This window comes from Erythrolamprus reginae, chromosome 2 (genome assembly GCF_031021105.1).
Source record: "Erythrolamprus reginae isolate rEryReg1 chromosome 2, rEryReg1.hap1, whole genome shotgun sequence".
NCBI classification, from domain to species: Eukaryota; Metazoa; Chordata; class Lepidosauria; order Squamata; family Dipsadidae; genus Erythrolamprus; species Erythrolamprus reginae.
Window position 1 is genome coordinate 208147635 of NC_091951.1, and position 16219 is coordinate 208163853.

The following is a 16219-nucleotide window of genomic DNA, read 5'->3' on the forward strand; positions in this document are numbered from 1 at the left end:
TAAGGATTTTCAGCTGGTGATGATGCGTATCAGGAACATGAAAAAAAACTTGTGCAAATTGGGCACTTTTCCAGCCCAACATTTTTGAACAGTAATATATACTCTTCACAGATCTGAGGTCACAAATGAGTATCAACAAGAGGTGCAGTGACATTTGGCACTTAGCAACTGGCTCACATTTACCTGCTATAATATCCTGAGGTCATGTGATTGCAATTTGTGACCTTCCCAGCCAGTTTGATAGGTTTCCAGCAAACAACCTCAACTGGGGAAGTTGGATTTGCTTAAAGACAGCAGTTAGAAATAGTTGTAAAATCAAGTCTGGTCATGATGACTCGCTTAATGACAACATCTCTCAGTGACTGAAATTCTGGACCCAACTGTGGTCTTAAGCCAGGGACCACCTGTATTGCCCATGTCAGGAGGTATGCAAATCTTTCATTAGAGAACATTTCATATTTCTTCCCCTTTCAACTCAAAATAAAATGTATCTTGTAGGCCACAGACTTTAGTTGTATACAGTCCTTGGTTTGTTTTTAAAATTCCTCTGTAATGCCAACTTGGACTTCAACAAAATAATTTATCCCAACCCATCATGACTGGAGATGGGAGCCAGGGAAGGAGATCAAATGCTGAAGAAAATTATTCTTTATTGGAATGAGTATCCTCATTCCAAGTACCTTCTCAGATCCTGCAAAGCATTTAAAGAATAATAATCTGCTAGGGGGTTCCAGCCATTGGTGCAAGAAGCTGGAAAATCCACTTTTAAAATGTATCCCTTCCATATGCTGATACTGAAGAATGAAGCTGTTTTAAAACTTTACATACATGGAATTTCAAGATCATCACAAGCCAAACCACAATTCAATCTATGGAACTGCACTGAAAAATAGCCTGCCCCTGGCTCACATCAAATATCTCTTCCCACTGCCCTGGCAACATTCAAAACTTCTGAGACCTGTTTTTGGAAACATACACATTTGCATCAGAGACTTTAAAACAAAAAAGCATTTTATTCAACAAAAATGCACAAATGCCTGCTCAAACTATAAAAACACAGGAAGCTCTTAATTTATGACCATTACCAGGCTTTTACAACAGCTATATTGTGAACAAACATCAGCTTCAAAAAACCCTATAGACAGAGAGAGAGAGAGAGACAGACACCACCCAGCAGACATAGGGGGATGTTTTGTTATCATTTATTTGTGAAGTTAAAAATGAGCGGTAAAAAGTAAAAATTTGAGCATATAATTGTTTGTTCCAATTTCCTCTTGAACAGACAAAAACACGATCAGTCCCAGCAGTGGAGAAAATGGAAGGGCAGGGATGGGGTTGTCTGAAACACCAACACCTTTGTCCGAGGAATGTTCCAACTCTAACTAAAAAGCAGAGTGACTTTTCCTTGTAAAGTTTATTTTTGAAACGAAACATAAAAGTAAAAGAAGTGTTACCCTGAAAACTGAGGTGCGTGTCAGGCAGGATGGGGTCTGGTGGAGGCGGTTTTAGTCGGCTATCTTCTATGGCTGCTGGCTCAACATTAGGTTTGGAGATCTGGATTTATTTTAAGAGAGACGTGAAGGCGGCATGGCCAAGATTCCCAGAAGAAACCCAGCAATCAAAGCAACAGGCCACTTCCCTTCCCACCCTGCCACTTCCTGCAGTGGCAGCAGCAGCAGCCGCCACCTCTCTCTCCAAAACAAAAGGTTCTCGGAGATGGGGCGGGTCACATTCAGCTCACTGAGCCTGTGGAAAGGAGAAAACACGAAGGCGTCTGTCATTGAGAAAGGAAATAAGAGAAGGTGTTTATCCCGTGGTTGCGGGTAAGGAACCTCATTTGTTAAAGCTCAGAGCACCCTTCAACATTACTGTTTTTCCAGGCACAGTAATACAATAGAGAAATAAAAACAATAAGAGATTGTCACTTTGTCATGGAATCACATTTTGTTGGATAGAACCAACAAAGTTAGTTTGAACTAACTTGAACAAGTCTGTCAAGATCCTTCAGTATCTTGAGTCTATCTTCTAAAGTGTTGCCTATTTCCCCCCAAATTTGATGAATTACCCTTCAATCTTCTTGTCTAAATCATTTATGAAGATGTTGAAAGGTATTGGGCCTAAGACAGAATCTTGGGATACCCCAATGCATGCTTCCCTGCATGTTGATCTAGTTCTATTGAGGACTTACATGTTGAGTGTGGTTGGTCAGCCAGTTACAAGCCCATCTGGTGATGCTGCTGCCTATCCTACACTTTTCTATTTTATCAAGAAGCCTGCTGTCCACTTTTTAAAATGAATTCTAAGTAAACAACGACCACAGTATTTACCTGATCCATTAATTAAGCACAGAATGCAATTAGATTATCTAGCATGATCTGTTTGATAAACCCATGCTAGCTTTTTAGTAATAGCTTTAGTTATCTGTAGGTCCTCGCTTGAAGACAGAACCTTCAATTTAATGGTTTTGCTCATCTACCATTGGTTTTCCTTACAGAATACGCTAGTGACATTAACCTAGCAATGGTCTGGTGCACCAGAAGCATGTTCACAGAATTTAGTACTGGAGAAAAAAAATTAGTATAGAAAGTTTCTATTTTCTATTATGAAAGTAATGATAAAGTTTTCATGGTTGTGAAAATACATTTGTAAACACATTTCAGATATTTTGAAGACAAGGAAGCAAGGTGTGTCTGTAGCCAACATGTTTGATGTATGTGAAATCTGTACATACTTGGCTACACTTGGGAGGGGAGACAACTTATGGCTGTGATTTAACCAATATTATTGTATTTATTAGATTTTTATCTCACATTTATTACTCTATAAGTAACTCAAGGCGGTGAACATATATAATATTCCTTCCTCCTCCTTATTTTCCCTGTAAGAACAAACCAATGAGGTGAGTTGGGCTGAGTGACTGACCAAAAGTCCCATAGCAGGCTTTCATTCCTAAGGTGTGATTAGAAGTCTACTGGTTTCTAGCCTGGAGCCTTAACCACTAGGCCAATCTAGCTCCTCCTCAGTAATCTCGCCCATGAGGAAATGATACATACGGTCACTCTTTTTCTGGTGCAATCCACACTGGCAACTTAATTTGATGGCAAGAATATTACATCCTACTGTCTCCATATGAGCCCTACCTTTATTTAAGTTTATATTCCTATCCTTCTTGTCAATGGATGGTTACCGGTGCTAACAGATAGAAAACAGGCTGCCCTGTATGTCAGATGAAGCAAGAGTGCCCAAATACTTAATACTTTATATGCATAATAACCCCCCTCCACCCCACTAAAGATAGCAGAGATTACATTACAGGAATCAGATGCGAAGTCAAGCCCTTTTTTCACTCACTTGCTGTCCCTGCTGTGTGGGGGGTGGCACTGGTCCACCAGCACCAGGTGTCTGCCCATAATAGGCAGCTTGTTGTCTGTAGTATTCTGCCCACGCCGCGCTATAGTCTGGTTGAGGTCCTGGTGGTGCTGCTGGCCCTGCACCGGTCGCTACTTGAGCTGCTTTCAAAAAGAAGAAGAGTCTCTAGTCTATCCCATCCATGCCTATTCAGACGCGCGCACGCATCCCGTCATCTTGATTCAGTGCAATTTACTCCTGTGTAAGAATACACAGAACAACAAAAAACCCTCTGGCATTCCAGCTCACCTTGCTTCTTATAATACTCCTCCCAGGCTTTTGTATAGTCCTGCTGGGGAGGAGCTCCGGGCTGCTGTGGCTGCTGGCCTGAAGGAAAACAACGGACAATAGGACTTGGTTTCAGCCGAGAAGCATTTTGACCACATATTCCCTTACAGAATCCAGAACTTTAAAATGGCATTATTTACCGGCAGTCAGCCAAAAATTATAGGTGTGAGAACCAAACAGTAAAGGCTGAAGACTTGAACAATTTTGTTTCGTGTTCAGCTTATTTTTTAAAAAATAATGCAAGACAGCTATATTTTATCACACTTTTGGAACTCTGGGAGATGCTCATCATTTATAAACTCATCTAAGCAGAGGTTTTAATATGCAGTCATCCACTGCCCAGCTTAAGATAAAAAATATTGGGGAATCATCAGGCAAGACAGAATTATCCTATAAGATATTCCAACAAATATGGGATGAATAAAAAAAATATTTGGGAACAAAATCAACTATGATGATTGATTAAAAAGAAAACACATGGTGAAGATACCCAGTTTTTAGGACCGACTTATTTTGCCTTGTTTTCTAATGTGTACTTTATCAAATCTTTGCTTACTTGAAAGTAAGGAGCCTTGAAGTTTAAGGCAACACATAAATTAATTCAGTTCTTTCAGTTTAAATCCAAAGCACCCAATATCCAGAATACAGATAAACAAAATGAAAAACTTAATAGGCAGAGAGAAAAGAACTCAAGTGTTTTGAATCAAGGTGCCGCCTATAACCCATGCAATCATTCTATTAATGCCCTTTCCCAGCAAAAGAGAAGAAGCACCTGTAGAGTTACCTAGCTTTTTGTAGTACTCTTCCCATGCTTTCGTGTAGTCTGACTGTCCGGTGGGGGGAGGCTGGGGGGGCTCTCCTTGCACTGGTGGTGCAGTTGGGGCTGGGGGGGCTCCTGGAACTGGGCCAGGAGGCTGCTGGTAGTAGTGCGAGTAATATGCTGCCCAGGCAGCATTGGGGTCTGCTGCTGCTGCTGCTTTACCTGGAATCAGATGACAGTCTGAATACAAGCCTGGACATTTCTGAATCCACAACTGTAACTTGTAATCCACTCTGATGAGGACTAACAATGAAGTAAACAACAACAACAAAAATCTAATAAATTCTTACTTGGATCATGAGGAGCTGGAGGTTGCCACTGTGGGTAGGTATTTCCCCAGCCTTGAGGTGGATACTGAGGTGGTGGTGGTCCCCCAGGGCTGAAAGGAGGAGGAGGGAGGGAGGGGGGAAAGGGCATAATTGATCAAATGTAAGGATGTACAATAGGGATTTCTAATTAGCAAATGGCCCAAGAAATTATTCTAGAGAAATAGTACTACTGCTTGCCTTGGAGAAACTGGAGAGCTCTCCTTGCTGCCCCATATACGTAGCCCAGGATTTCAAGCCAACTTCCCTTTCTGAACAGGGTGCTGGACTGTCATTAATCCAATTTGCTATTGTGGATTTAAAAAATTGCCAGTGGCCAAGAGTGGTGAGGTTTCTAGGTAACGGACTGAGAGTTGTAGTCCTCCCTTAGTCATGAAAGCTGACTGGGGCACTCTGGGTCAATCCCTGTCCTTCAGCCCAATTCCATTCCCTTTGTAAGGTAAAAAGGCATAAGCATTGTGCACGGCACCTTGAATTACACAAATTAAAGCTAGGATAGAAATTTAGCAATATATAAACTTTAAAGGTAAGTAAGTTTCTAGAAGGAAGCTGAGAAGTTACTTTTTGAGAACTTTTAATAGACCATGACAAAGCAGCCATATGAAATGGCAGGTTTTTTTAATGGTTCTTTCTATTTCTGTCTAAAATATGTTATGGTCAGAATGGTTGCCGGCACAATCTTCCAAAGGCCAAATCCCCTTTGAAAACTTGCATACAGATAACAAGCAATAAAATTAGGATGCACAGCATAAACCATGTTTCTTTCCCTCAACAGCATCATTACATAACTGTTCTGCCAGCGTGTGCCAACTGCCCTTAATTACAGGTTAATTAGTCCAAGCAGACACACACACACACACACACACACACACACACACACACACACACACGATAGAAGGCAAATAAATGTTCTTTATCAACAGAAGAAAAGAAAAAAACTCCCTTTTAAACTTCAAAGGGATTTCTTGTAGCAACAAGGCACAGTTGAAATACAATACAAGAATGAAGCCCAATTATTAACTCAGTAACTGAGAAATTGGGTCACAGCTACTGTTGTCCAAACAGTGATAAACACTCACAATGAAATATAATCCAAAGTCCAGGAATCCAAACACAGTCTTGAATACAATCAGGAAACAGCAATTCACCTTGAGGAACTACGATCAGATAATCTTACACAACAGCCAAGCCAGCATGCTGCTATTTTTATCAGCAGCTCTAATTACTGGAGCCCCACCCAAACACAGGTGGCCTCTCTTATCTCCTGTAATATTTCTTAAGTTCTCTCCTATGCATAACTCTACGCATGCCTGGGTCTGTCATACATTCCTGATCCAGCGAAGATAATGACTGATCTCCTGGGTTGTTTGCCAAACCCCCCTCTTCCATGTCACCCACACTTCCTTCGTTAGAGAATAATTTGCTGGCAGACTCTGTCCGGAGCAAAACAGGCCTGTGGCATGTGGATGTTTCCCCCACCTCCAACTCCACATTCCTTGGGGCAGGAGCTGGGCCAGAGCTAACCACAACACATTCTTTTTTCTCCATTCACGTAATCCTTGAAAAAACCCTCAAACAGGCTTTTCATGAAAGGAAGTTTTGTCAAAAGGGGCTTCCTGGATCAACTCAGCACAGATGCTCTTCTACCTTCCGAGGTCAGCAACTTAGCGCATCCCCAAATAAAAAGAAGTGGAACTTACTGGGGGGGTGCACTGGGTGGTCCTTGATTGAATGGCCCAGGATTGAAGGGGCCCATGGGGGCTGGTCCAGGTGGCCCACCAGGCCCAGGCCCTGGCCCAATTGGGCAGAGGGGACCCTGAGAAAAAAACATGCAATCCGTTAGTGAGAGCTGTCATATCAAACCGGGAGATTTTTTGTGCAACTGAAGGTGAGTAGTTACCTCAATCTTCTCCTCAATCAGTTGTTTGGCATGATCAATCTGCTGCGGCGAGCCACGAATAATGAATAATTTGAAATTGGGGTCTCCGTTCGGTGGTAGCTGCCGAGATATTTCTACAAAAGCTCCCGTCTGCTGATTTATGGCCTTTACATTTTCTCCACCTAAAAAAATGAAGAAAAGGTAGCAACACAATGCTTGATTGCACGCCTGCTTAGGACGTCTAAAGAAAACAGGAGATGCTCACCTCTGCCAATGACCAGACCACATTTGTGCGTAGGTATAGAGAAGGTCATCTCTCCTCCTGGAGGCCCCCAGTTGCCCTGCCCTCTGCCCCTACCTCTGCCTCCAGGAGGCATTCCTGAACCTGGAGGGCCTGGTGGGCCACTCTGCAAGACAAGAATACAATTAACTTGAATGACGTGGGGAAAGCAGAATAAAATATTTCACCAGAAGAGTTTCCAGAAGGGGGACCTCTCTCACTATGTTGTCAAATGGTGCTTTTAAGAATTACAGTAATTATATTATTTTCCTGAATGAGATCACCAGAGTGCTCAAATTGCCCTGAAAGGTAGCTTGGTATTTCTCCTGCAGTGTGTTCTGCAAAAAGATTTTGAGCACATTCTGGGACAAGGATGGATAGTGACACATGCTCTATGGACTGCATGGTGTTCCCTAGAACTTGCTGGAATTCCCAATGCTCTTTCCTAAACTACCCTGGCAATGCCAGCCTTTTAATTTAAAGTAGAATTCACTTAAAATAATAACAATACCAATGATTAAAATAAGCAGGTATGCGCACATAGATTAGGACAAGGCAGCCCCTTAGAATATTCCATCAGAACACTCTACATGGGTATGTGGCAACAGGACAAAATTCAGTATGTTTTTGATGTTCTGTACAACAAAAATAGAAATTTCAGATATTTGAAAATATAGGAATTTGGGATGAGTTCCTGTTCTTTGCCCTGGTCCCCAGTGCTGTACTGCTTAATCTGAAAACTTTTTAGAAAACAAAACAATTGCAACTGGCAACCCAACAATCACAACACTCAGAATGTTCAAAAATCTGGTCTTTTAGCAGAGCAAAACCAACATGCTTTCACTCAAAATCACAACCAAATCCACAGATCAATACTTTTTGAGCTCAAAACAGTGGTTTTAAAATAACTTTGCATTATTTTGGCAATAATAAATTTCATCTTCTGATACAATTTCAGTAATGATGACAATTAGTTCATTTAGGCTTCCATTTAAAAGAATATAATTCTATTTATATCTGTAACAATACAACTCCACCCACTTAGGAAGTTTCACTGACAGCAAGGTCCTCAAACTGATCCAATAAATTTCCACTAAAGATTGTTGCTCAATTTTTTTCTATGGTGCACTGTTTGTACAACAACAAAAGCTTCTTGGCATGGCGAATCAAAAAAAATGCAATGGGGCAGTAATTCTAAACCATAAAAAATTGAAAATCCTTGAAAGAATTATGTTTGAAAATCTGATGAAGTATATCTTTCTGACAGAATTAAAACATAATGGAAAAAACTGTTAATAACCAAGTTCAAATTAAATTCCAGAGGTTATCAAGTGTACTATTAAAGTTCTAATTATGTTTCTTAAGATGTTTTAGTATCTCTTTAGTCAAAGTGAATGAAAATGTGAACGGTCCTCAGAGAGGGGCGGCATATTAATCCAATGAATGAATGAATGAATGAATGAATAAAATGTCATCAGTTTCACTGAGTTGACTGTAGATAGCGCACAAAACTTAAAACCAAACCCCTTCAGTAATACTGTATTAAGTTATATACAGGCAGTCCTCTACTTATGACCACACCTGCGCCCAAAATTCCCATTGCTAAGTGAGACAGTTGTTAATTGAGTTTTGCCCCATTTTATGATCTTTCTTGTCACAGTTGCTAAGTTGTTAACTTAGTACCATTTCCCCAAAAAATAAGAACCCTGAAATAAGCGCTTAGCCTTACTGTCATGCACTCGAAAGTCCGATTGGGCTTATTAACAGGTTTTTTTCTTATTTTGGGGGAAACAGGGTAATACGTTTGTAAAGAGAATCTGGCTTTCCTACTGACTTTGCTTCAGAAGGTTGCAAAAGATGATCACATGACCCAAAGGCACCACAACCATCATAAATATGAGCCATTTGTCAAGTGTCCAAATTTGATCACATAATGGAGATGCTGCAATGGTTGTAAGTGTGGAAAATGCTGTTACTTTTTTTCAGTGCCATTGTAACTTTGAATCGATACTGCACAAAAGGTTGTAAGTCGACAACTACCTGTATATAACTTACATATACTGCTCAAAAAAATAAAGGGAACACTTAAGCAACACAATATAACTGCAAGTAAATCGAACTGTCCACTTAGGAAGCAACATTGATTGACAATCAATTTCACATGCTGTTGTGCACATTCAACTTTGTACAATGAAAATATTTCATTCATTCAGATCTAGGATGTGTTGAGTGTTCCCTTCATTTTTTTGAGCAGTATATTTTAAATAATAAATAAATTATATAGTATTTTTAAAATAGATATACAGTGGTACCTTAAGATACGAACTTAATTGGTGCCGGGGGGAGGTTCGTAAGACGAAAGGTTCGTAAGACGAAACATTGTTTCCCATAGGAAACAATGTAAAGTCAATTAATCCGTGCAACCAAAAAACCCCCCACAAAAAAACGGCTTTCGGCGACTGCTGGGAAGCCGCGCGGCTGTTTTAAAAGGTGACAGCCGGCCTGGGGGACTTCCCAGCACCCCCCTGAACCCGGGTTCGGGGGGGTGCTGGGAAGCCCCCCAGGCCGGCTGTCACCTTTTAAAACAGCCGCGCCGCTTCCCAGCTGTCTCCTGAAGCCGAACGCGGAAGTTCGGCTTTGGTGTTTGGCGTTCGGAGACAGCTGGGAACCCAGCGGTCTCCCGAACGCCGAAACCGGAAGGGGCAAGGTGGGGGAGGGACAACTGGAGGCTCAGCATTCCGTCAGTCACAGTGCTGGCTGTCAACTTTTCTTTTTAGCACTGGGGAGGCAAGTCAGCTCCTGCCCAGTGCTAAAAAGAAAAGTTGACAGCCAGCGCTGCGGCTGACGGAATGCTGAGCTTCCCATTCTCTCTCCGCCCCCTCGCCCCTTCGTGTTCCTAGGAGAAGTGCTGGTGAGGAGCAGAAGGTCAGTCTTGCCTCAATCCCCAGCACTTCTCCTAGGAACACAGGGAGGCGAAAGGGCCAGGGGGGGGAGAGAGAACGGGAGGCTCAGGAAGGAAGCTCGGGAAGGAGCCCACGGTCAGTCGGCTGCGGGCGGGAGGAAGGCGATTGTTCCGCTGCCGCCAGCATGGCCTGGCTGGCAGCGGAAGATGTAACGGAGCCCACGGGGGATTCGCCTTCCTCCCACCCGCAGCCGACTGATCGTGGGCTCCTTCCCGACCTCGGAGAGCTTCCTGGTTTTCGTGAGCTTTCATGCCCAGGAAGCTCTCCGAGGGAGCCCACGATCAGTACCAGCCCCGCCGCGGAAGGCTCCATTCTGTTCCCTGAATGGAGACCGCCGGCCGCTCAATCGGGCCGGCAGGGAACAGAATGGAGCCTTCCGCGGCGGGGCTGGTAAGGGGGGGAGCCGAGCCCAGCCCCATGACATTTGCTTTCCTCCCGCCCGCAGCCGAGACTGATCGTGGGCTCCTTCGCAACCTCGGAGAGGTTGGCTGGCTGTCACCTTTTAAAACAGCTGGGCGGCTTTCCAGCAGCCTCCGAACGCTGAACCCGGAAGTTCGGGTTTGGCGTTCGTAACACGAAAAAAGTTCGTACGAAGAGGCAAATTTTTTCTGAACCCCGGGTTCGTATCACGAGTTGTTTGTAAGACGAGGGGTTCGTATCTTGAGGTACCACTGTATAACAATTTATATAGCAATCTACAAAAACTATAGTACTATTGCTTAATTAATTCTTTGCAATTCTTTTGTTTCCAAGATTAGATCGACTCAAATAAATGGCAATTTCACCACTCTGAGAGATGAACTAAACTCCGAAGGAAGGTCATACCCGAAGACTCTGGAGAAGGTCATTGATAATCCTGGCAGCATGTTCACATCTATCAGGCGGGCCCATGATATGGGCAACTTTTTCAGGACCAGTGCCATCATCTGAAATGAAAGCCAAAACAAGTTTTATAGTCAACTGGAATTTAAAAGTTAGGACCCTTGTCTGTGAATTGGTGTGTGTGTCTATACACCAAGCAGCATTCATATTCAACAGCTATCCATCCAATTAATGATTTCCGCCGCAGCAGCAAAAAGGCCCTGATTTCATGGGACATGTACAACATTCATGCACGACTTGCACTAATGCGCATACATGCATACACAGAAAAGAAAATATGGGATGCATACAGTTCCAGGCAAAGTAAAACTTCTGTCCAAAATTCAGAAGACCCAGTCCAAAGTAGTGGAACTACAACAAATTTGATAGACCCAGGTTTTTATAGGGGAATTTGTCAATTTTCAGTTACAACGTTTGTTCAAACGGGGCCCAAGTTTGAACAAATAATAAAATGTTCTACAGATTTTCAGTTATCTAAAATGTTTCTTAGAGATTTTGCCTTAGATCACAAGGGAGAAAACTGCACACACACACACACACACACCCATTTCAGAAAAGAGTGCTGGGGAAAATAATTTTACACAAAGGAAGAAAAGCAAATTTGAATTAGCAACAATAATGATAACAAATAAAAATTTGTGTTGAAGAAGGGTGGACAGAAAGGACTTGATGCCAGAGGCAGAGGTACAGCTAGGGCCTCTGGAACCTCCAACACCTCGTAGCAGTGAGGAAGAAGAGGCTCCTCCTTAAAAAACGTGCATGCAGAGCTGCCAAAAAGCAAGTGGTCTCCTCGGGAGTAAAACCTGGGGATTAACTGGCCACTCCCCTAGTCTACTTAGAGAAAGCTGGGGCAGTTGAATCTCTGCAGGAAACAAGATTTGAAATTTGTCCTGTCTGGAAAATCTATGCTTTGCTTACCTGCTTCGGTTTGTTTATTGAAGACAACTCCTGGGCATTTTGCCAAACTTCATGAGCTATCAAAGACTAATTGCCATTCTATAATTTAAGACTTTCTGAATTTACGCCAACTGTTAATGATGACTAACAGTTGACTTTTGCAAAAAAAATACTGTCTTTACAGTTATTAGTCGGTTATTGGTTAAAAATAAGTTTGAACAAACTGTGTGTTTTGCTATATTCTTCACTGGGACAGAACAAAAAAGGCACAGAAGCATAAGCCTGACATTTATTTATTTATTTATTGGAAGAGGATCTCAATTCCCCCATGCCTGGCGGCAGAGGTGGGTTTTAAGCTGTTTATGAAAGGCAAGGAGGGTGGGGGCAGTTCTAATCTCTGGGGGGAGTTGGTTCCAGAGGGCCGGGGCCGCCACAGAGAAGACTCTTCCCCTGGGTCCCGCCAGGCGACATTGCTTAGTTGACAGGACCCGGAGAATATCCACTCTGTGGGACCTAACTGGTCGCTGGGATTCGTGCAGCAGAAGGCGCATTTTACCCTGTGATATGAATACAGGCTCTGAAGGAGACAGAGAGATTTGGGGTTCTCACCTTGCTTGAACTGGATTCGAACTCCAGCATCATTCTGTATTTTCTTAATCATCTCTCCACTTCGCCCAATGACCACACCAACAGAATGCCGGGGGACAGGGACCTAAGCAAAAGAATAAACATCTTATTTTATTTATCTTCATTTATTCAATAAATACCTTCTCAGATTTGTGGCAATCTATAACAATAAAATTTAATTTAAAAAAATAAAGTTTGTGTGTATGTGTATACACACGCACAGAGGTAGGTCTGTCTGTCTGTCTATCTATCTATCAATCATAAACTACAATGATACACAGTACATTATCCAATGAAAGTAATAAATACAGCTGATGACCTATCAATCACTAAATACCCCAAGCAAAGAGTTCTGTACCTACCAACTTTCGAAATGGAAGGGCTAGTTTCACTTGTAAGGGAGCTGTTCCTAAGTATAAATACCACAATCAAAAACCCCAGTAAATAAATGAAATGGGGTGGTGGTGGATTTAACGCCCAACTGAAGCTCTTTTTTCCATTACCACAGCAAAGTACCAAAAATGTTCTCACATCTATTCCTCCGCCAATCCTTGAACCATATTCATTCCGATCACCAAAGCCTCCCTGGTCTCTCTCTCGTAAGATGTCCATTACCATTTCACAGGCTTGCTGCAACGAAAATTCAGCATTAATTTGGGGATGATTTGAAACATGCCCTGGAACATTTCACCTAAGAAATGTTAGAATTTCCAAAGAAAAAAGCCTTTCCCCAAGTGTTATCAGGGAAGCTGAGCAATTTCAAATCACTGGAAGAGTACAGCTGTAGATGATACTGGCAGTGATCTTGTGAATTTGAGAAACAAAGATAATAGGAAGGTACAAACTGAAGGGCAAGGACAGAGATTTAGACATGAACAAACCCATGAGATAAACGTTATGGAAAAGGAGGGAGTGATAGGTCAATGCAGTCCAGTGCAGACCAGACCAAGATCCAATCTTTGAACCCTCCACTGAAAAAGCTGGTTTTAGAAAAGGAGGGTCACTGGTGGATTCTTTCACCACTAGTTTAAAAATACATGTATTAAAAAATCCTCTTTTTGTGGCCTTCCTTGATTTTAAGCAGGCCTTCGATTCAATATCCAGGAACACCTTCTGGGAGAAACTAAAATGCACTACTATCAATAAATGCTTCCTTTTCCTCATACAAAAATTGTATGCTAATTCCACCTTGAAAGTGAGGTGTAATCTCCAAGGGATTACAGTAAGGGTACAAAAAAGGGCTACGGCAGGGTTGCATCCGGTCCCCCTCCCTTTTTTTAACTTCTACATTAATCCTCTGATTGATCTCTTATAGAACTCTGATCTACATTTTCCTAATCTAGCACAATGCAAAATTCCAATTCTCCTATATGGCAACAATGCTGTTATTATTTCAAACTCCTACAGGACTGAATTACGGCAGCACTTGGATATTGTAAACAGAATAAATGGTTCCTTAACTTTGATAAATCAAAAATTTTAGTTTTTGCTAAAAGACCAAGCCAATGCTCCTGGAAAATGGAAGGATATAGTTTAGAACAGGTTAGGACCATTTAGATATCTTGGGGTGGTTTTCCACTCGCAAGGGACATGGAAGACACACCAGGATCATACATTGCAAGCAGCCTATAGGTCCTCAAATGCAATTAAACATTTCTTTTACACAGGCAGAGATCTATTAGTACCTGCTGCCTTAAAGCTTTTTGAGGCCAAACCATTAGCACAAATTTTATATGGGGCACAAAGAGGAATCCTTGCAAAGAAAGACTTGCTAAAAGCCATTGAAACCAAATTCCTCCAAGCCAAATTCAAGTGCTTAATTAAGAATTGAGAAAGCCATGCCTCAAATTTAGGTGAGCGCCTGGAAGATGATGATCATTCATTGGGACTATCCCCACTAGTGTTGACTGATAACTTCCCCTCCCCCTGGAAACAGGCAATATACCACAAGCTGGCTCTTATGGGGTCTCTCCAGCATTCTTAATGTCTCTAGGCTTTGACCAAGCAAAGCAAGTAGTAATCAATAGAATGAAGGAAATGGAGTTCCAGGAAGAACTATGGAAGTTTCCTCTCCACAGTAGGAACAGGGTGTATGGGAATTGGCAAGATATCTAAATGATCTGATCTTCTCAAACAAAGAACAGCTTTCTTCAGAGTCAGATTTAACATTCTCCCTTCAGCATTCCTCCAGGGCAGGTATAAGAGAACACGAACAGCAAAACGGGCATGTATATGTGGTAAAGGAGAAGTCGAAGATATTTCACATGTTTTATTGTACTCTGAGTTGTACAAAGTTCATAGATCAGTATGTATTCTCCCCTTACTAAAGAGATTGCCATGGAGGGCAGACAATTTTTATGTAGGCTTTCCAGGATTCTCATGAAAAAAAGACCTTCCCTCCTCCTCAGTGCACTTTCTGGCTAGAGAGCCATAGCTTTCAATTACAGTATATATGAACTGAATGATCATACTTTTCCAAATCAAATCAATTAAATCGAAAACTCTTAACTGAATTGTAGCCTTTTAATCAAAAAGAATAGTGATACAGAGAACTACTGAAAATCCGTCACAGTAAAGGGAATATTAAATTACTCTCAACCCAACCCAAACAAAGAGTCAGACTTACCTGCACTTTGTATGGGTCGCCAATTATTCGAAGAGGCTTGTCTACATTTGTGTTTTGTGAACCATCCTGAATTAGAATCATTTTCACTCCAGCCCGCTCCTATATTAACAAGGAATGAAAAGGGTTGCACAAGTCAAAAATTCCCGTACGCTCTTATATATAACTTAAACCAAGCCAATAATAGAAGGAAGAAGCAGAGAAAATGATTTTTGATGGTGATATGAATGATCGTAATACTTCAATCTCACCTGTAACTGTTTAATGGTCTCTCCTCCTTTGCCGATCACCAGGCCTGCTTTCCCAGCTGGGATCATGATTTCCTGTACTGTACCATTCTGTCCGTTGGCATTGTCATGGAACTGACCGGGTGGGCCACCACGCCCTCGAGACACAATATCATCAAGCATCATCTTTGCCTTTCTACAAAGAGGAGAAAGAACCAACTCTGAGTGATAGCAAATTACAAGATTCTCAACATTTCATCTCTGATGACTAAGATTTGAGATGGAACTCTCAACAATACTTTCAAGCCTGAAAAGTCTACAAATCAGCAGGTTCCATATCTGTTCCACAGCTTCCTGAATAATGGTTGACAGAATTTATTCCAGTTGCAAACACAGTCACTTAATTTTGCAATCATTTGTGTTTTTGAATTTACATATTGCAGTTTTATCTCTGCTTCTTAAGCAAGTACAGATGTGATATAATTGTAATATTCAATGACGATTTTAGTCCCATGCTAGCCTAGCAAAACATTTGTGGTAAGTAAATTGTTTCTCCATATGCAAGACCAAAGTCAGCAGCCACTTGTGCCTTTTAGGTACTGCATGCCCAAATTATTATTGTGTCTTCATCCTGAAAGGCAACCATCTTAATTAAACACCCAGCATCTATTTACAAAACAAATTCCTGAATTGTTAAAAAAGCAAGAACAACATAAAACTTGGTCAGTTCAAATAGACGTTGGCATAACTCCTCCCTCCCTCCTCCTCAACAGCATGAAACAAAACCAATTTTTGTCTTTGATCTTCCTGAAAACACTGACAAAGACTAAAAACTACTCACTGCACAGATTCTGGCGATCCTGTCAGAGAGACACTCCGTTCTGGTAGTCCTCCACTGTCTGTAAGGAAAAGAAAAGCCATTAGCAGACCGTAGTCAACTTCTCTCTATATCAATATATTTTCCCAAAGAATTTGAGCCTTCCACCAATCATGCATCAT

The 16219-nt window shown here is 41.7% G+C and overlaps 1 protein-coding gene across 6 annotated transcripts in view; it reads right to left on the reverse strand.

The window, feature by feature from the left end:
- Positions 1-993: 993 nt before the first annotated feature.
- The window catches only part of KHSRP (KH-type splicing regulatory protein), a 30189-nt gene continuing 14963 nt past the window's right edge, over positions 994-16219 (reverse strand). For all 6 annotated transcript variants that reach the window (XM_070741545.1, XM_070741543.1, XM_070741540.1 and 3 more), the window contains 14 exons: positions 16062-16119; positions 15245-15416; positions 14997-15095; positions 12902-13000; positions 12353-12455; positions 10790-10890; positions 6987-7128; positions 6743-6903; positions 6543-6658; positions 4807-4895; positions 4481-4678; positions 3658-3735; positions 3352-3509; positions 994-1746 (listed from right to left, as the gene is read on the reverse strand). In XM_070741545.1, the coding sequence (XP_070597646.1) occupies positions 1738-1746; positions 3352-3509; positions 3658-3735; positions 4481-4678; positions 4807-4895; positions 6543-6658; positions 6743-6903; positions 6987-7128; positions 10790-10890; positions 12353-12455; positions 12902-13000; positions 14997-15095; positions 15245-15416; positions 16062-16119 (1583 nt within the window). In that variant the 3' untranslated portion in view covers positions 994-1737. The remainder of the gene's footprint in view (positions 1747-3351; positions 3510-3657; positions 3736-4480; positions 4679-4806; positions 4896-6542; positions 6659-6742; positions 6904-6986; positions 7129-10789; positions 10891-12352; positions 12456-12901; positions 13001-14996; positions 15096-15244; positions 15417-16061; positions 16120-16219) is intronic.